At 37.2% G+C, this 22,397-nt stretch overlaps 1 protein-coding gene across 1 annotated transcript in view; it reads right to left on the bottom strand.

Moving 5' to 3' along the window:
* The window catches only part of HSD17B14 (hydroxysteroid 17-beta dehydrogenase 14), a 34,493-nt gene extending 12,841 nt beyond the window's left edge, over positions 1 to 21,652 (bottom strand). Inside the window, exons 1-4 of the mRNA XM_053690688.1 lie at positions 21,493 to 21,652; positions 8,635 to 8,670; positions 7,721 to 7,818; positions 5,139 to 5,205 (exon numbers count right to left, since the gene is read on the bottom strand). Of these exons, the coding sequence (XP_053546663.1) occupies positions 5,139 to 5,205; positions 7,721 to 7,818; positions 8,635 to 8,670; positions 21,493 to 21,595 (304 nt within the window). The 5' untranslated portion in view covers positions 21,596 to 21,652. The remainder of the gene's footprint in view (positions 1 to 5,138; positions 5,206 to 7,720; positions 7,819 to 8,634; positions 8,671 to 21,492) is intronic.
* Positions 21,653 to 22,397: the final 745 nt, after the last annotated feature.

Here is a 22,397-nt window from a genome sequence, read left to right as displayed (position 1 = left end):
CGGGCAGCGGACCTTGCTCGTCTGCTGTCCTATGTACCATTACACAAACTCAAGTGAGCGTGTAATGCCTCCCCCTTCCCTTATGTGACCAATTGCGCAAGAGAAGGGCCTGTCAATTACCCCAAGCAAGCGAGTTTGTGGTGGTTTCTCTTAGAGGTGGCAGAGAGTGTAAGAGGCAGCAGTCTAATGACCGCTGCTTCTTACATAGCGGGAATCAGGCTCACATGTGTAAACCTGCCCCACAAGGGATCTGAAACAGATTACGCTTCTTAGTACATGTATCCCACAATCTCCCCTCCATTTTTTTCCCTCACAACATGTTTCTTTACCTCTCCCTTTAACTCATCTTTTCAGCAACCTCTCCCTTACACCCTGCACGTCCTCTCAATCACACTAATCCTCACACACCAGCTTCCCTGATAGCCATTATCTTTTTCACCCTTATTTTTAAACATTTTATAGAAAACTTAAACTCTGACTGCAACAAAAGTTTTTGGGCAATTAATTTCTTTGTTTTTTCCCCCCTAAGAAAGTAAAACAAATGTAGTATAATCTACATATATGGTTAAAAAAAATGAATATTTAAGAATAAAAAAAAAAAGAACCAGCTATAGGCAGGTAAAATGTTTTCAAAGTTCAAAATACACTGATTTAACAAATAAAGGTAATGTTACTAAACTAGAAGCAAACACAAGTTAAACTGTAATTAAATAATTTCAGTTAATTTGTATTTGCTGCAAACTGAGAATTTATATTAGTTCCCCTGTTAATCTCACTCTCTCCTGAGAGATTCTCTATCCAAGACAGCTTCATTTCTTTTTTATGTTGAATCACTTAAAACTTGAAAGTGATGCAGCATATCTGTAAAATAAGCTGACTAGAAAATATCACCTAAATTCTATGTAAAATGAAGATATTTTACCTTAAATTTCCTTAGTAGCCACATTCCATTGTAAAGGGACTTTAAGCAACCAATCAGGATGCATGCCCTAGAATTTGCAAGGGAGCGTGCAACTGACATGTGCAGTTTAAGTTTACTTTTAAATCTTGTAAGATTTCAATGAAATCCCATGAGATCACAGAATAGCAAAGTGTGAACTCCTGGGCACTGATGATGCTGCTCCCCCTGCTGACAGACTCCTGCACTGCAGCTACACTGATAATGTTCTGAAGAAGAAGCACTCTACCGAGTGTGTCAGGAGGTGACATGACTCACTGTATAATGTGTACTGCTACAAAACAAAAGCTAATTTAGATGAAATAACTGAAAAATAATATGTTTTAAACATCAAATTACCAAAGTGCATTTGATCAAGTCAAAAGCCATCAGCATGCTAAGTTTCATGAAAATACATTCAGCCATGTCAGCTGTAGAACTGGCCAGAAATCTTAACTTTCCAGATATATTATTTTATGGACAAAATGTCAGTTAGATAGTAGCTGTGTTACCTTCTATATTAAAGGGAATGAATGTATTAGCATATGCCGCACTATAACTGAAAACAGTGTTATGTTTGCATAGTTATAAATAGTGTTTTATATTCTAGCAATAAACATTGGCAAAATCAAATATGTTATTAAAGGGCCAGTCTAGTCAAAATTAAACTTTAATTATTCAGATAGGACATGTAATTTTAATCAACTTTTCAAGTTACTTTGATCATAAAATTAGCTTTTTTTCTCTTGGTATTCTTAGTTGAAACTAAACCTAGGTAGGATCATATGCTAATTTCTAAGCCCTTGAGGGTTTCCTCTTTTCACATGCTTTTTAAATTGCTTTTCACAACAAGAGACTTGATAGTTCATGTGGGCCATATAGATAACACTGTGTTCAGGCACAGAACGTTATTTAAGATTTAGCACAACACAATGTTAAATGCAAGTCAATAGATAATAAATAGTCACAGTCATGTGATCAGGGGGCTGTCAGAAGGTTCTTCGATACAAGGTAATCACAGAGGTAAAAAGTATATTAATATAACTGTGTTGGTTATGCAAAACTGGGGAATGGGTAATAAAGGGATTATGTATCTTTTTAAACAATACAAATTATATTGTAGACTGTCCCTTTAAGTAGCTTATTGCCTAGTAGTGTCTTTGCTCAAACAGACAGCTGTTTAGTTGTTTTAGGGATAAATACAACTTTCATTATATTACTTTACGTATAATGCCATGTGTCTGCACTTGGAAGAGAATTAGAAACTTGGTAAACAAATTTGGTGCTTCTTTTTGGTGACTTCATTTCAAATTGGTTGAAAAGCATCTGAGTAAAATATTTCTTTGTGTGTCAAATTAATGTTGCAACATGTTCTAGCCTTGTATATTGCACTCTTACATAGGAAGCAATTTCATCTTGACCTTCAGGTGAATTTAAAAATAAATAATATATATATATATATATATATATATATATGGACTGTTCTCAGTATATGCACTCTCACCACCACTCCGCAACTGCCAGGGTGTAACGTTTCGAGACCTGTAGCATCAGAAGAAGGGACGCTACAGGTCCCGAAACGTTACACAAATAAATATTTGGCTTGATGGCAGAAGACCAGTGAGTGCTTTGAATTATTTGACATTATATATATATATATATATATATATATACTAGTCCTAAAGCCCGTTCACACGGCCATTTCTTGCAGTACAGCGGTCCCACCCCTTGCGCTCTCTCTCCCCTCTCTCTTTTGCTCTCTCTCCCCTCTCTCTTTTGCTCTCTCTCCCCTCTCTCTTTTGCTCTCTCCCTCTCTTTTGAGATATCTCTCTCCCCCCTCTCTTTTGCGCTCTCTCTCCCTCTCTTTTGCACTCTCTCTCTCTCCCCCTTCTCTTTTGCACTCTCTCTCCCCCTCTCTTTTGCTCTCTCTCTCCCCCCTCTCTTTTGAGCTCTCTCTCTTTCCCCCCTCTCTTTTTTGCGCTGTCTCCCCCTCTCTTTTGCGCTCTCTCTCTCCCCTCTCTTTAGCGCTCTCTCCCCATCTCTTTTGCGCTCTCTCTCTCCCCCCATCTCTTTTGCGCTCTCTCCCCATCTCTTTTGCGCTCTTTCTCTCCCCCCATCTCTTTTGCGCTCTCTCCCCCTCTCTCCCCCCCTCTCTCCCCTCTCTTTTGCGCTCTCTCTCCCCCTCTCTTTTGTGCTCTCTCCCCTCTCTTTTGCGCTCTCTCTCCCCTCTCTTTTGCGCTCTCTCTCCCCCTCTCTTTGGCGCTCTCTCTCCCCCTCTCTTTGGCGCTCTCTCTCCCCCTCTCTTTTGCGTTCTCTCTCCCCCTCTTTTTTGCGCTCTCTCCACCCCTCTCTTTTGCGCTCTTCCCCCCCTCTCTTTTGCGCTCTCTCTCTCCCCCCTCTTTTGCGCTCTCTCTTCCCCCCTTTCTTTTGCGCTCTCTCTCCCCCTCTTTTGCTGTCTCTCTCCCCCTCTCTCTTTTGCTGTCTCTCTCCCCCTCTCTTTTGCTGTCTCTCTCCCCCCTCTCTTTTGCTGTCTCTCTCCTCCCTCTCTCTTTTGCTGTCTCTCTCCCCCCTCTCTCTTTTGCTGTCTCTCTCCCCCCTCTCTCTTTTGCTGTCTCTCTCCCCCCCTCTCTTTTGCTGTCTCTCTCCCACCTCTCTCTTTTGCTGTCTCTCTCCCCCCCTCACTTTTGCTGTCTCTCTCCCCCTCTCTTTTGCTGTCTCTCTCCCCCTCTCTCTTTTGCTGTCTCTCTCTCTCTCTCTCTCCCCTCTTCTGCTCTCTCTATTTACCCTCATCTGTTCTCTCTCCCCCCTCTCTTTTGAACTCTTTCTCTCCCCCTCTCTATCTCTTTCCCCTCTCTCTCTCTCTCCCCCCTCTCTCTCTCTCTCCCCCCTCTCTATCTCTCTCCCTTCTATCGCGCGACCACGCCCCCTTCACTGACATTTGCGCCCAGCCACGCCCCTTCACGCCCGGTCATGCCCACTTCTGCCGCAGATCAGCTAGGGACTCAAAGGCCAGGTGTGTTTGTCCTTGTGCTGTCTCTACTGCGCATGACAGCTTCGGACAAACACACTTGGCCTTTTATTATATAGGATATATATATTGTGGGTCTTTCAGTTGACATTGGAAAGAACCAGGAGGCTGTAAAGTGAATAATTTAGTCTATTACAAGTGCCCAGGGAGATAATATAACAGGGTTGTTACAGAATCTGAGGGAGGGCATTCCTCACTCAGTATATATAATACAATTTGCATCATATACACTCATAATACACAAACCAATAGGTATAAGTGGCATTGCAAGCATATAGATTATAAACCAATAATAATGATATCTATCACCTAAGGCCTGATCAGCTCGTGATCAGTTCATGAAGTACATTCTTAGCATGACCGGAACCTTACCATACCATATTTGTACCTTGTGTAACCGACATATAGTGGTGAGCTAGACTCAGGATGTATGTGTCTCCCATTTGTATCGATAGGGGAAGTGCTAACTGATTTTACTGAGATAGCTATCTCTAAGCTTAGGGGCCCAGACAAACCTTTAACTCATTCCTTACCATTCACACACACAAAACAAAACACTTGGTTAGTAATGTTCATGTTGTATGACTCCAGCAAAGTGAATAATAAAAGGTAATATCCATCAATATATATAATGCATATATTTAAATTGTCTAACCTGAATAATTTCAGCAAGTTATATGTGAAGCACCTTTGTATTGTATTGTAAACAGGATAAGTGCACTTAAAAGAATAAAAAAAAAGTCACAAATTAAATGTGCATGGGTGCATTTCAATTTGAAATATAAGCATTTTTGCATCATACTTTCAATAGCCATAATGCTTCTAGTTAAAATGATTACTGTTTTTCTGCAGCATATGCACATATCCTGTGAAGGCTTGTGAAACACCATGCATGCTCAGAGGGTCAGCAGTGGCTTGTATTACACATATTATACACCATCTTCATCTCTCTGAACTTGAATACTGGTGCACAGGCCCTCGCAGGATATGTACGTATGCCGCTAAAAAAATAATAACATTTCCTAGAAGCATTTTTGCTAATGGACATATATCACAAAATGCGTTTATTGCAAATTTCAGTGCACCCATGCAAATTTCAATTTTGACCTTTCTATCCCTTAAAAACTAATTTGACTAAAAATTCTAAAACTTTAAATCAGACACAATACTTACGCCACCCTGCATTGTTGATGAGACAATCTATTCGTCCGTATGTCTTCACTGCCTCCTCAATCAGCCTCTATTTAAAAGGAGTCTTGGTAGTTATTGGTACTCAGTATTAACCTCTTGTTCTAGACATTATAATAAATATATTCTTATTCTCATCTTTTCATTTTACATATGGAACATGGCTGTCTGAATTAGTCAGAATAAAATGTTTTTTTATTATTTAAAATGAGGAAGACTGGACCAGCAACAGACTGCGGAAAACAAGAGAACCCACAGAAATCATTTTCGCAGTAGCTGAAAGCAGCTGAATAGGACTAAATGTAAACCAAAAAAACATTTTTTTTGTTGTGGGGAGGGGTGCATATAGCAGACACTGGAGAATTTCCTCTGATAGGGGAGGGGCTGTCATATCTGTCCCCAAAATTTTATAATAATATGCCTGGAAAGTTATTTATAATTGAAATCTGAATACACTTTATTTATTGACCAATCAGAATTTGTTTGTACTTAGCAAATCTAGACCAGTGATGGTGAACCTTGGCACTCCAGATGTTTAAGAACTACATTTCCCATGATGCTTAGGCACTCTGAAGTCCAGTAAAGCATCATGGGAAAAGTAGTTCTAAAACATATGGAGTGCCAAGGTCCGCCATCACTGATCTAGACAATCGCATATAACACAAACAGATCTTTTAAGAAAAGCATTATATTTCTTGGAATAATATTGTAAATAATTACATAACTTTCAGAATATGCATATCATAAAAGCATTCTAACATTATAATTGTATTTGTTCCACTCTGCTCAATCCAGAGAGGCTAGTGCTCAAACGTTTATCTTATTTGCTAGTATACCCCCAGCCTCCTCATCTATGTATACTCTTAAGGTAAATTTATAATGTTGCTGCTCATGAAAGGCAAAATTATTGTTTGAAATACCAGCGACAATATTTGCTGGTTTAGGTGTCTATATTACAAATGTATTTAGGATTCCTTGTTAAACAAACTGTTTAATAAATTAGAATTGATTAACTGACCAGATTCAGTGCTATACCACTTTATTATAAGAGGGGAGAGATTCCAACCTCTCATTATTCTACTGCCCATGTGTGCCCCACAGTACACATTCATTTGCTATATTAATGCATAGAGATGTGATAAGTAAGCTGGGGTCTATTAAACCAGGGAAATCTATGAAGTAGAAATTTACTCCTTCAAATTTGCATTATTGATTGAAAAATGCTTATTAGATAAGTAGCTACAGTTTCATGCAGCTTCTCATTTTTATTTAGTATCACTTTCAATTTGTTTTTGTTTTTTAGTTTTTACATGTTTAAGTAGATTTTTCTATTTTATTGTATATCATTTTCAAATTCAAACAGCAGTGAAACAAATGGATTGGAATGGCTGAGAAAGTGAAGCCAAAATTCTCATAAACTGAAAACAATGTTTTTGCATGGACCGGAATGGAATTTGGACCACTGTGTCTTCAATCTAATTTTACTCTGTTAATCTAAGAGATGGTGTTCTACCATAAATTATTATTTTTAATTAAAGGGACAGTCAAGTTAAAAAAAAAAACTTTCATGATTTAAATAGGGCATGTCATTTTAAACTACTTTCCAATTTACTTTTATTACCAATTTTGCTTTGTTCTCTTGGTATTCTTAGTTGAAAGCTAAACCTAGGAGGTTCATATGCTAATTTCTTAGACCTTGAAGGCCGCCTCTAATCTAAAAGCATTTTGACAGTTTTTCACCACTAGAGGGCGTTAGTTCATGTGTTTCACATAGATAACATTGAGCTCAGGCACGTGAAGCTCCTAGGAGTCAGCACTGATTTGCTAAAAATGCAAGTCTTTGAAAAAAACTGAAATAAGGGAGCAGTTTGCAGAGGCATAGATACAAGGCAATCACAGAGGTAAAAAGTATATTATTATATCTGTGTTGGTTATGCAAAACTGGGGAATGGGTAATAAAGGGATTATCTACCTTTTTAAATAACAAAAATTCTGGTGTTTACTGTCCCTTTAAAAGATATTCTTTTAGTGCAGTGTTTCTCAACCGCGGTCCTTAAGTAGCCCCAACAGGCCAGGTTTTCATTATAGCTGAACTAGTGCACAGGTGAAGTAATCAGCTGATCAGTAACCATGGTTACTAACCTGCTCTCACCCATCAGCTGATTGTGTCACCTGTGCACTGGTTCCGCTATAATGAAAGCCTGGCCTGTTGGCGGTACTTGAGGACCACGGATGAGAAAAAATACTTTTACTGAATCCAATTATTTTTATGCTGAGCTTTGGCCCTGTCCACCAATCAAGCTCTGAGAGTTGTTCTTATCAGCCAATTAGAAACTGATGTCTGAGAATGAGTTCTATATTTCCTCGTAACTTCAATAGCTTAAATTTAACATTTTTCTTATGAAAATGTATTTTACAATGTTTATTGCTTTTTCATACTTATGATAGAAAATGTCTGAATTTAACGCCCATTTAGTTTTGAAGTGAATGCTGAATTTTCATCCATAGAAGAGTTAAAGTTGGACCAAATAATTAAGTTTTTGTTTTGTTTGTTTTTTATTCTTTACCTTAATGTCGTCTTCCCTTGTAACATCACACTGGATATACAGAGCAGTACCAATTCCATATTCTTTTAACTCCTTCTCAACAACTCTGGAAGCTTCTTCTACAACAGAAGAATCATGTAAATGTGAAAATGCTGAATGTTTCCTGCACATGGAACAAAAGAAAACAATAATTACTTCATAGAGTTAATAACTTTAATGTAATTTCATCTTGCTGTGCAGTCATGCTGCCTTATGCAGTTGTTTATTCTGTTATGGATATTTATCAAAATATTTAACAACAGGAATGAGGAACTTGTGGCCCTCAAGGGACGAAATGTCAAGTTCCCTGCAAAATGAAACAAAGTGAAATTAGTTAAAGTGGTAATAAACACCTTGAGATTTTAATAAAAAATGTTTAGTTATATGTAGTAAAACACTTTGCAGTATACCATCATTATTTACTTTGCCCCCTTTTAATGTATTTTTTTTGCAAATCCAGTAAGTGCAGACCCAGTTATATTATGATTAGCCAATGGTTCCTTTCACCATGGAGAATGCTGTATTACAGATTAGAGGAAAGAACCTATTTTTGTCTTGGTATGTCTGTGCGCATGTGTAGATGTGTGTAATCTTATAGGTTTCTCCTTATTGCTGTTTTAATCCCACCGTTGCAAAACCCAGAGACCCCTGGTACTAAGCAACTAAGGTATCAATGCCTTCTGATAACTCCAGCCAAGATTCTGCACCATGACTCAGAGCAAGGACAACAAAAGGTCCATCCTATCCTAGTCAGGCCCAAACAGAGAGTGCAGACACAAACCGTAGGCCTGAGCAGTGATTTCTGGCATCTTTAGGTATATCTGTATGACTTAAACATCATCTTATATATCTTCTAATAACACTGTATAGGTAAGGTTGGCATGTAGTTGACCTACCTTTTGCGCAGAATACCACATTGGCTCCATTCTTAACTGTAGACAGAAATTCACAGAAAGAGAAAAAAGGTAAAAATAATTTAGTCATATACTTCCAGTACTAAACTGTTTTTATAAAATTTACTAGGACATTTACTGGTAATTTAAAATTCAAACTAAGTGTGATTGCATTGTCTATATATTGTGTATTAGTCAATTGTTAAATTCTGTTGTATTTAGTGGTCCTTTTAGAGTGTCCTATACTGGAATGGATAGAACAGAGAGCACTGATGGCGTGCTCATTGCGCTTGTATTACAAGTGGTGAGTTAAGCGTTGCTCTCAAGCTTTTGTAAAATTATGCACTTTTTGAGACCTGAAGTAAACAATTATGACTTGCTAGTTTGTATAACAAAACACATGAAAATACTACGGACATAAAGGGACAGTCTACTTGAAAATCGCTATTGTTTAAAAATATAGATAATCCCTTTATTACCCATTTCCCAGTTCTGCATAACCATCACTGTTATATTAATATACTTGATTACCTGTATCTAAGCCACTTAAGTCTGCCCCCTTATCTCAGTGCATTTTACAATCTTGCATTTTAGCCAATTAGTGCTGGATCTTGTATAACCATTATCATTCTCCACGAGAGGGAGCACAATGTTATTTATACGGCACACATAAACTGGCACTTTCTAGCTGTTGTGTAAATGTTAAAATGCACTGAGATAAGGGGCGGCCTGCTGGGGCTTAAAACAGGCAGACTTAGAGGTTATAAAGTATATTAATATGACAATGTTGGCTGTGTAAAGCTAGGGAATGGGTAGTAAAGGTGTTATCTATCTTTTTAAACAATAAAAAAAAGTAGGCTGTCCCTTTAAGTCATATTTAGACTTTATACTTAGTTAATAAAGGTTTATTCATTAGAAAAAAGTTCTGTGGCAGAATTAAAGGGATACAGTATATGACAAGGGGCAGGATTAGGAAGGGGTCAAAAGTGTATGTGTATATGTGTGTGAGAAGTGTTTTGTAATTTTCTCGATTAGCTTTGCATCCAGGCTTAACTGGAGTTAACTGCCAGAGTAACTAAGAGCTGTGAACCCAGTCCGGTTTGAGAGTGCTGTCTATTTATATGTTTTCTATGTGTCTAGATAAATTACAAAAGGCCTGTGTCAACCTTTTTGTATCTAAGGTTCTTCGGTTGAAGGCATACATTGTGTGGCTGTATGTTAGGGTCCCAGGGAGGAAGAGACCTTGATGTGGAACTGGCCTATCACCATTTGGACAAATGTTGTAACTAACTCTTCCATTTTGCTTTTAATCTAGCTGTGTGCTAGCAAGAGAGTGCTATACAATGTGTGTGTGTATATGTACTGTATATAAAATTACGTGTTGCTCATGCATTCTCACCCTGACCTACAATGCCCTTACCAACGCAGCCCCCCCACCTGTCCTCACTCATCAACAAATATACTCCAGCCAGCCCCCTAAGATACAACAATGATCTGCTCTTTGCATCTTCTACCATCACCTCCTCCCATGCTAGACTACAGGACTTCTCTCGTGCGGCACGAACCTTCTGGAACGCACATCCTCAAGCTGTCAGACTTTTCTCTAACCTTTCCTCCTTTAAACGCTCCCTAAAGACCTTTTTATTCAGGGAAGCCTTTGTCCAAATCAGTAACAAATGAATTCCACTTGCCTAATAGCTGCCCTCATCTAACTCCACACTAACATGATTCCCACCTTTACAGTCCCCACCTCCTGTCCCCACCTCCTGTTTCTCACCCTCCTACCTCTATCTAGATTGTAAATTCCCATGGGAACAGGGCCCTCAATTCCCCCTGTATTTGTTTGTTAAATTTTGTCCGTGCCTTTTATATTGTATTGTACTTTTATCTTTTTATCCATGGACGGAATCTGTTGGCGCTTTATAAATAAATAATAATAATATGACAAGCAACTCTATCTGCTTCATATGTTGTCATTGATGATGTTATTATTCGTAGGGTTGTTTCCCCCCCCCCCCCCGCCCCGGAAACATTTCTATGGATGCCCATGTTCCCAATATCTGCATATAAAGCCACAAAATCAAATGTTTAAAGTGGCTAAACTTTGCCAAATCCTTCAGCCAAATCAGCAGGATGGACCTTGCCTGTTGCTATATCATATATCAGTCAATCCACCAAAAACAAAACTCGTCTATGTAAAAAAGCAAACAATACGACGTATACAGTTCTTCCTTATATGTAAATTATACATTTGGTATATTTACTTACCAGTCCTTTGATGTAACTATGCAGTTTAGGGTTATTAACATATCCCCCAAAAAACATAATTTATGTAAGAACTTACCTGATAAATTAATTTCTTTCATATTGGCAAGAGTCCATGAGCTAGTGACGTATGGGATATACAATCCTACCAGGCTTGTATAAATACACCCCTCACCACACCCACAATTCAGTTTAACGAATAGCCAAGAAGTGGGGTGATAAAGAAAGGAGTAATAAAGCATCAACAAAGGAATTTAGAAATAATTGTGCTTTATACAAAAAAATCATAACCACCATAAAAAAAGGGTGGGCCTCATGGACTCTTGCCAATATGAAAGAAATTAATTTATCAGGTAAGTTCTTACATAAATTATGTTTTCTTTCATGTAATTGGCAAGAGTCCATGAGCTAGTGACGTATGGGATAGCAATACCCAAGATGTGGAACACGCAAGAGTCACTAGAGAGGGATAAAGATAAAAACAGCCATTTTTCGCAGAAAAAAATTAATCCACAACCCAAAATATAAGTTTATTCTCATAAATGAAAGGAAAAAACTTAAATCAAAAGCAGAAGAATCAAACTGAAACCGCTGCCTGAAGAACTTTTCTACCAAATACATTAAAATGGTAGAATTTAGTAAATGTATGCAAAGAAGACCAAGTAGCAGCTTTGCAAATCTGATCAACTGAAGCTTCATTCTTAAAAGCCCAGGAAGTGGAAACTGATCTAGTAGAATGAGCTGTAATTCTCTGAGGGGTCGCTTGACCCGACTCCAAATAGGCTTGATGAATCAAAAGCTTTAACCACGAAGCCAAAGAAACGGCAGAAGCCTTCTGACCTTTCCTAGAACCAGAAAAGATAACAAATAGACTAGAAGTCTTCCTGATGTCTTTAGTAGCTTCAACATAATATTTCAGAGCTCTCACCACATCCAAAGAATGTAAAGATCTTTCCAAAGAATTCTTAGGATTAGGACACAAGGAAGGAACAACAGTTTCTCTATTAATGTTGTTAGAATTCACAACCTTAGGTAAGAATTTAAATGAAGCCACAAAACTGCCTTATCCTGATGAAAAATCATAAAAGGAGATTCACAAGAGAGAGCGGATAATTCAGAAACTCTTCTAGCAGAATAGATGGCCAAAAAAAACAACACTTTCCAAGAAAGTAGCTTAATGTCCAAAGAATGCATAGGCTCAAACGGAGGAGACTGTAAAGCCTTCAAAACCAAATTAAGACTCCAAAGAGGAGATATTGATCTAATGACAAGCTTGATACGAACCAAAGCCTGCACAAAACAATGAATATCAGGAAGTTTAGCAATCTTTATGTGAAATAAAACAGAAAGAGAAGAGATTTGTCCTTTCAAAGAACTTGCAGACAAACCTTTATCCAAACCATTCTGAAGAAACTGTAAGATTCTAGGAATTCTAAAAGAATGCCAAGAGAATTTATGAGAAGAACACCATGAAATGTAAGTCTTCCAAACTCGATAATAAATCTTTCTAGAAACATATTTACGAGCCTGCAACATAGTATTAATCACAGAGTCAGAAAAACCTCTATGACTAAGCACTAAGCGTTTAATTTCCATAAATTCAAATTTAATGATTTGAGATCCTGATGGAAAAACTGACCTTGAGATTGAAAATCTGGCCTTAATGGAAGTGGCCAAGGTTGGCAACTGGACATCCGAACAAGATCCTCATACCAAAACCTGTGAGGCCATGCTGGAGCCACCAGCAGCACAAACGATTGCTCCATGATGATTTTGGTTAAGCACACCACAAAAAGACTGTGTATATCTTAACACACATATTGTGGGAGTGCTACCAAAGTGACCAAAACAATTACAAAACAACAAAAAAACATAATTTATGTAAGAACTTACCTGATAAATTCATTTCTTTCATATTAGCAAGAGTCCATGAGCTAGTGACGTATGGGATATACATTCCTACCAGGAGGGGCAAAGTTTCCCAAACCTTAAAATGCCTATAAATACACCCCTCACCACACCCACAATTCAGTTTAACGAATAGCCAAGAAGTGGGGTGATAAGAAAAAAGTGCGAAAGCATATAAAATAAGGAATTGGAATAATTGTGCTTTATACAAAAAAATCATAACCACCACAAAAAGGGTGGGCCTCATGGACTCTTGCTAATATGAAAGAAATGAATTTATCAGGTAAGTTCTTACATAAATTATGTTTTCTTTCATGTAATTAGCAAGAGTCCATGAGCTAGTGACGTATGGGATAATGACTACCCAAGATGTGGATCTTTCCACGCAAGAGTCACTAGAGAGGGAGGGATAAAATAAAGACAGCCAATTCCTGCTGAAAATAATCCACACCCAAAATAAAGTTTAATGAAAATATAAGCAGAAGATTCAAACTGAAACCGCTGCCTGAAGTACTTTTCTACCAAAAACTGCTTCAGAAGAAGAAAACACATCAAAATGGTAGAATTTAGTAAAAGTATGCAAAGAGGACCAAGTTGCTGCTTTGCAAATCTGATCAACCGAAGCTTCATTCCTAAACGCCCAGGAAGTAGAAACTGATCTAGTAGAATGAGCTGTAATCTTTTGAGGCGGAGTTTTACCCGACTCAACATAGGCATGATGAATTAAAGATTTCAACCAAGATGCCAAAGAAATGGCAGAAGCTTTCTGGCCTTTTCTAGAACCGGAAAAGATAACAAATAGACTAGAAGTCTTTCGGAAAGATTTAGTAGCTTCAACATAATATTTCAAAGCTCTAACAACATCCAAAGAATGCAACGATTTCTCCTTAGAATTCTTAGGATTAGGACATAATGAAGGAACCACAATTTCTCTACTAATGTTGTTGGAATTCACAACCTTAGGTAAAAATTGAAAAGAAGTTCGCAACACCGCCTTATCCTGATGAAAAATCAGAAAAGGAGACTCACAAGAAAGAGCAGATAATTCAGAGACTCTTCTGGCAGAAGAGATCGCCAAAAGGAACAAAACTTTCCAAGAAAGTAATTTAATGTCCAATGAATGCATGGGTTCAAAAGGAGGAGCTTGAAGAGCCCCCAGAACCAAATTCAAACTCCAAGGAGGAGAAATTGACTTAATGACAGGTTTAATACGAACCAAAGCTTGTACAAAACAATGAATATCAGGAAGATTAGCAATCTTTCTGTGAAAAAGAACAGAAAGAGCAGAGATTTGTCCTTTCAAGGAACTTGCGGACAAACCCTTATCTAAACCATCCTGAAGAAACTGTAAAATTCTCGGTATTCTAAAAGAATGCCAAGAAAAATGATGAGAAAGACACCAAGAAATATAAGTCTTCCAGACTCTATAATATAATTGAATTGTGGGTGTGGTGAGGGGTGTATTTATAGGCATTTTAAGGTTTGGGAAACTTTGCCCCTCCTGGTAGGAATGTATATCCCATACGTCACTAGCTCATGGACTCTTGCTAATTACATGAAAGAAAGTATTGGTGTACATCCAACCACTTAAGTCCACATATTTATAGCATATTTATATATACTTATGTCTGCTAAATATTTTTAAATAGTTCAAATAAAATTGGGATAAACATCTCACAATATTATGACTTATTTTTATGCTGCAAAAAGTATTTGCCAATTAAATGTGCTTTTACATTTTTAAATAAAGATGGGATCTTAGTCACACAATATGATCATATTCTGCTAAGCCAGTCACCACTTAAATATTTAGCAGACATAAGTATATATAAATATGCTATAAATATGTGGACTTAAGTGGTTGGATGTGCACAAATACGTGTTTGATGTTTTGTAATTGTTTTGGTCACTTTGGTAGCACTCCCACAATATGTGTGTTAAGATATAAACAGTCTTTTTGTGGTGTGCTTAACCAAAACCCCTTTGTTGATTTTCTTGAATAGGGAGTTGACCAAATCCCCTCTTTTTGGTTAATGCACACCACCCAGCCCAGGTGTGTTCCAGACAATGTGATTGTGGTATCCATATAAAGCTAGGGAGTTTCACTCTGTGTAGACATGATTTGCTGCAGTGTGGGAATTCTGTATTTGAATATTAGAAATGAATGATTCAGCCCAGCAAAGCTAAACTGATTAGTGTTAGGACCAGTCTATTGTGGGACACATTGTAAGTGGTGACAGGCTTAGCAGAATATGATCATATTGTGTGACTAAGATCCCATCTTTATTTAAAAATGTAAAAGCATATTTAATTGGCAAATACTTTTTGCAGCATAAATATAAGTCATAATATTGTGAGATGTTTATCCCAATTTTATTTGAACTGTTTAAAAATATTTAGCAGGCATAAGTATATATAAATATGCTATAAATATGTGGACTTAAGTGGTTGGATGTGCACCAATACTTTTTTGTTGCTTTGATTTTGGAGATCACTCTTGGAAGAAGAACTAGAGGTGGGAAAATATAAGCCGGTTGATAACACCAAGGAAGTGTCAACGCATCCACTGCTTCCACCTGAAGATCCCTGGACCTGGACAGGTACCTGGGAAGTTTCTTGTTTAGATGAGATGCCATCAGATCTATTTCTGGAAGCCCCCACATCTTAACAGCTTGAGAAAACACATCTGGGTGGAGAGACCATACTCCCGGATGTAAATTCTGACGACTGAGGTAATCCGCTTCCCAATTGTCTATACCTGGGATATAAACCACAGAAATTAGACAGGAGCTGGATTCCACACAAACAAGTATCCAAGATACTTCTTTCATAGCTTAAGGACTGTGAGTCCCACCCTGATGATTGACATATGCCACAGTTGTGATATTGTCTTTCTGAAAGCAAATGAACGGTTCTGTCTTCAACAGAGGCCAAAATTGAAGAGCCCTGAGAATCGCATGAAGTTCCAAAATATTTATTGGTAATCTCTCCTCTTGAGATTTCCAAACCCCTTGTGCTGTCAGAGATCCCCAAACAGCTCCCCAACCTGAAAGACTCGCATCTGTTGTGATCACAGTCCAGGTTGGACAAACGAAAGAGGCCCCTAGAATTATACGATGGTGATCTAACCACCAAGTAAGAGAAAGTCAAACATTGGGATTTAAGGATATTAATTGTGATATCCTTGTATAATCCCTGCACCACTGGTTCAGCATACAAAGCTGGAGAGGTCTCATATAAAAACGAGCAAACGGGATCCCGTCCGATGCTGCAGTCATGAGACCTAAAACTTCCATGCACATAGCTACTGAAGGGAATGACTGAGACTGAAGGTTCCGACAGGATGCTACCAATTTCAAACGTCTCTTGTCTGTTAGAGACAAAGTCATGGACACTGAATCTATCTGGAAACCTAAAAAGGTTACCTTTGCTGAGGAATCAAAGAACTTTTTGGTAAATTGATCCTCCAACCATGTCTTTGAAGAAACAACAGTAGTTGATTCGTGTGAGATTCTGCAGAACGTAAAGACTGAGCAAGTACCAAAATATTGTCCAAATAAGGAAACACCGCAACACCCCGCTCTCTGATTACAGAGAGTAGGACACTGAGAACCTTTGAAAAGATTCTTGGAGCTGTCGCTAGGCCAAAAGGAAGAGCAACAAATTGGTAATGCCTGTCTAGAAAAGAGAATCTCAGGAGCTGATAGCGATCTGGATGAATCAGAATATGAAGATATGCATCCTGTAAGTCTATTGTGGACATATAATGCCCTTGCTGAACAAAAGGCATAAGAGACCTTATAGTCACCATTTTGAAAGTTGGTACTTTTACATATCGATTAAAAAATTTTAGATCCAAAACTGGTCTGAATTAATTTTTGTTTCTTTGGGACAATGAATAGATTTGAATAAAACCCCAGACCCTGTTCCTGAAACTGAACTGGCATGATTACCCCAGATAACTCCAGGTCTGAAACATGCTTCAGGAAAGTCTGAGTCTTACTGGGTTTGCTGGAATGCGTGAGAGAAAAAAATCGTCTCACAGGCGGTCTTAATCTGAATCCTATTCTGTACCCCTGAGAAACAATATTCTGAATCCAATGATTTTGGACCGAATTGATCCAAACATCTTTGAAAAAACTAAATCTGCCCCCTACCAGCTGAGCTGCAATAAGGGCTGCACCTTCATGCGGACTTGGGGGCTGGCTTTGATCTCTTAAATGGCTTGGATTTATTCCAATTTGAAGAAGGCTTCCAATTGGAAACAGATTCCTTGGGGAAAAATTAGGTTTCTGTTCCTTATTTAGGAACGAGAACGGTTAGAAGCTTTAGATTTACCCTTAGATCTTTTATCCTGAGGCAAAAAAACTCCCTTCCCCCCAGTGACAGTTGAAATTATTGAATCCAACTGTGAACCAAATAATTTATTACCTTGAAAAGAAAGAGATAGCAATTTGGACTTAGAAGTCATATCAGCATTTCAAGATTTAAGCCACAGCAAAGCTCTTCTAGCTGAAATAGCTAAAGACATAGATTTAACATCAATTTTGATGATATCAAAAAACGGCATCACAAATGAAATTATGAACATGTTGAATCAAGATAACAATACTAGACAAATCATGATCCGATACTTGTGCTAAAGTTTCCAACCAAAAAGTTGAAGCAGCTGCAACATCAGCCAAAGAAATTGCAGGCCTAAGAAGATGACCTGAATATAAATAAGCTTTCCTTAGATAAGATTCAAGTTTCCTATCTAAAGAATCTTTAAAAGAAGTAGTATCATCCGTAGGAATAGTAGTACGTTTAGCAAGAGTAGAGATAGCCCAATCAACTTTGGGGATCTTTTCCCAAAACTCCAATCTAACTGCTGGCAAGTGGCAAAGGATACAAATTTTTAAACCTTAAAGAAGGAATAAAAGAAGTACCAGGCCTATTCCATTCCTTAGAAATCATATCAGAAATAGCATCAGGAACTGGAAAACCCTCTGGAATAACCACAGGAGGTTTATAAATATAATTTAAATGTTTACTACTTTTAATATCAAGAGGACTAGTCTCCTCAAGATCCAATATAATCAGCACTTCTTTAACAAAGAACAAATGTACTCCATTTTAAATAAATTAGTAGATTTGTCAGTGTCAATATCTGAGGAAGGATATTGTGAATCAGATAGATCCTCATCAGAGGAGAATAATTCAGTATGTTGTCGGTCATTTGAAATTTCATAAATTTTATGAAAAGTTTTAAAAGACCTTTACATTTATTAGAAGGCGGGATGGCAGACAAAGCCTTCTGAATAGAATCAGCAATAAATTCTTATAAATTCACAGGTATATCTTGTACATTAGAGGTTAAAACAACAGCAACAGGCAATGTACTATTACTGATGGACACATTCTCTGCATGTAAATGTTTATCATGACAACTTATTACAAACCACAGCTGGAGATATAATCTCCACAAGATTACAACAAATGTACTTAGCTTTGGTAGAACTGTTATCAGTCAGCAGGATTCCAACAGTGATTTCTGAGACAGGATCAGATTGAGACATCTTGCAAATGTAAGAGAAAAAAACAGCATATAAAGAAAAATTATCAATTTCCTTATATGGCAGGAATGGGAAAAAAATGCAAACAGCATAGCCCTCTGACAGAGAAAAAAGGCAAGAGGCATATAGGAATGGGGTTTAAAATAATGAAAATATTTGGCGCCAAGTATGACGCACAAACAGAGAAGATTTTTTGGCGCTAACAACATCCGGAAATGACACACTCGCGTCAATGAAGACGCAACCTTGTGAAAGGACTCGGCGTCGACAAAGACGCCGGAAATTACGAATTTGCGTCATCGAACGTAACTTCGCGCCAAAAAAATCTTGTGCCAAAAATGCAAAAATGACGCAATATAGTTTGGCATTTCTCGCCCTCGCAAGCCTAATTCTGCCTGCGAATTTAAAATGACAGTCAATTAAAAAAAGACTATACTCCAGGTAAGAAATACATTTTCCTAAAAAATGCATTTCCCAGATATGAAACTGACAGTCTGCAAAAGGAAATATACTGAAACCTGAATCATGGCAAATATAATACATATATTTAGAACTATATATAAATACATAAAGTGCCAAACCATAGCTGAGAGTGTCTTAAGTAATGAAAACATACTTACCAAAAGACACCCATCCACATATAGCAGATAGCCAAACCAGTACTGAAACGGTTATCAGTAGAAGTAATGGAGTATGAGAGTATATCGTCGATCTGAAAAGGGAGGTAGGAGATGAATCTCTATGACTGATAACAGAGAACCTATGAAATAGATCTCCCGTGAGGAAAACCGTTGCAGTCAAAAGGTGATACTCCCTTCACATCCCTCTGACATTCACTGTACTCTGAGAGGAATCGGGCTTCAAAATGCTGAGAAGCGCATATCAACGTAGAAATCTTAGCACAAACTTACTTCACCACCTCCATAGGAGGCAAAGTTTGTAAAACTGAATTGTGGGTGTGGTGAGGTGTGTATTTATAGGCATTTTGAGGTTTGGGAAACTTTGCCCCTCCTGGTAGGATTGTATATCCCATATGTCACTAGCTCATGGACTCTTGCCAATTACATGAAAGAAAATGCCAGATACATATAAGAGCTGAAAGCAAATTGACAGATTTGACAATTATAAGTAAATTATAGTACTCAGATGAAGTAGGATTCAGAATTATATGTTTGTTATTTAAAAATAAATGTCAAGATGATGTCATGAAATGCCATACAAAGCTTTTAGTTTGTTACTTGTTATCTAATTAGGGTTAAGTACTATAATTAGAAATACTTTTTCAGTCCTTTTATGAAAACAACAACTTCTAAAAAAAACAGTAGAAATCACTCTGGTTCAGCTTAAACTTTCAAAGATTAACACAAATATGCACTCTGAACCTTGGATTACTTACTAGTTTCAAACAGCTAACCCTTTTTTACTACATTTAAAGAGGGTATTTTGTATTGTACATCTTTCCAGCATCTGTGTTTAAACTACTCTTTTTTTTTTATACTAGGAACAACTTTTTCTGTGGCAAAATATAACTTATATATATATATTTTGCCATGGAAAAAGTTGTGGATTACTTTGAATTCATACTGAAATTTGCATGAAATCTATGTGTATGCAACAGATACTCAAGGATCAACTGTTCATTGGCTGCCATGGTATCCTTCCTAGCAATTTAATGTTTATTGTTCTTTTATATAAATGGCTGAAAATAATATAACTGCATACTTGTTTTAATTCTTAGCATGAGTGAATGTGTGTGTGTGTATATATATATATATATATATATATATATACATATATACATACTATATATATATATATATATATATATATACATACATACACACCAGTGTTCTCCCAGGGACCTATTTAACCCCTTAACATGTGGTCGTTAAGAGGTTTACTAGTGCAGCTTTGCCGACAGCGGCAAACCTGCACTAGTACTGCATGCTTCATTTCCAGAGGAATGCAGATATAGCGCAGACTTGCAACATCAACTAGACCTGCACTATTTCCGGCTCAAATTAAGGGAGTATGTTAATAGGCACACCACCCGGCTGATTTTACCGACCACTTGGCTAAAATGTAAGTCAATATTAAAGGGACAGTCAACACCAGAATTTTTGTAGCTTAAAAAGAAAGATTTACCTTTTCCCTTTATTACCCATTCCCCAGTTTTGCATAACCAACACTGTTATAGAAATACACTTTTTACCTCTGTGATTACCTTGCATCTATGTTTCTGCAAACTGCACCCTTATTTCAGTTCTTTTGACAGATTTGCATTTTAGCCAATCAGTGCTCACTCCAGGGTAACTACACATGCATGAGCTCAATGTTATCTATATAAAACACATGAACTAATGCCCTCTAGTGGTCAAAATGCATTCAGATTAGAGGCAGTCTTCAAGGTAAAAGACATTAGCATATGAACCTCCTAGGTTTAGCTTTTAACTAAGAATACCAAGAGAACAAAGCAAAACTGGTGATAAAAGTAAATTGGAAGGTTGTTTAAAATTACATGCCCTATTTAAATCATGAAAGTTTTTTTGGGACGTGACTGTCCCTTTATTAAGCTAAATTAGCTAATAACACATTATTTCCCAATGTTTGTTGTACAAATTATCAGTATATCAATTTATGTTAAATTCTGCAAGTAATTTTTGTTTTGGATAGCTTAAGTAACATTTATAAGTAACAGAAAATGTTATAATATTGCAAAGTATTACACTGTCCCCACCAGGTTACTTTATAATGTTACATGATTGTGGAGAACACTGTATACACAAATCTATATAATGTTATTAACAGCAGAATCAGCACTGCCATAAAGGATCATTCTTCCTAGGCAGCTTTATATATTATTCAGGATTGCTGGGAGATTATAACAGATAATGTAAGAAATTAGAAATATTATTACCAGGAAGCTTCCTTGATAAAAAAATATGTAGGATGCAAACACCTCCTCCTAACCCCCACAGTTAGATTTAGATGTATATTTGCTGTGGCAATAAACTTGTAAACTATAGATTACCTCTCACTCTATTTCATTAACAGCAGCATCATTGCAAAAGTTATTTTATGCACACAAAAATTAATAAAAAAAATACTTTAGACTAGTTGTCTGACATCTTACCAAACACTTTGACAATTGCTTCACCAATTCCCTTGGTCCCTCCTGTAACAATAACCACCTTGTTGTGGTATCTCAGGTTAGCTTCAGGTCCAGCTGAAGTCATAGTGCCTCACTTACAATGCAGAGAATGAAATGCACTGACTAAGAGATGCTTTCAGTCACGCTTTAAGCAGCTGATCTTTGAGGAAGCAGTGAAAAAACACACTGGGCACATTGCCAGTTTACTGAAGCATTATGGGAACTGTAGTTCCAAGGTGGCAAAGTAAAACTAATATACTTAGCTGTAAGTATGAAATATAGAGGAACTACAAAAAAAAACCTGTTTCTAAAGTACATTGCGCTGTTCTCTTGGAAGTTAGTGTGTTCCTGTATTGAGTAAACAAAAATGTATTACAGCTTGTACTACATCCAACTTTATTATTTAATCTGCTGACCCTTCACAAATAACATATATAATCACTTGTTTCAAAGTACTTTACTACAGTATTACTGAGTTAGAGCTATCACCTTTGCAGGAAATAAAACACTGAGCATTGGAATTAGCATACTGTTTTGTAGCCTTAGGTTGCAAAGCCTATTACGTAGAGTTTTTGGGATTGGTTTTTCAAAATGTATACCACATAATTATTACACAATTATACCACAATTTGCAGGTCAATCCTAGTGTGGATGCATGTCTTGTCTGGTCCTAGTAAGAGTGTTTAAAATGTTATAGGGTATGTAAATGTTAGACATGTGCAATTAGTTTCGGCCGAATTTTGGCCGATTCAGAGATTTATCTGAATTTCCAAATCGGCACCATAACGAAAATTCTGAAACGAATAAATCAGTTTCCGAATTTTCAGATCCATTCTTTATTCATATTCATAATTTTTCATTGTTCAAATCTAAACTGCAGTTCCCAA

This window comes from Bombina bombina, chromosome 8, assembly GCF_027579735.1.
Source record: "Bombina bombina isolate aBomBom1 chromosome 8, aBomBom1.pri, whole genome shotgun sequence".
Taxonomy (NCBI): domain Eukaryota; kingdom Metazoa; phylum Chordata; class Amphibia; order Anura; family Bombinatoridae; genus Bombina; species Bombina bombina.
The sequence above is the reverse complement of the archived record's forward strand: the minus strand, read 5'-3'. Positions and strand labels throughout refer to the sequence as shown.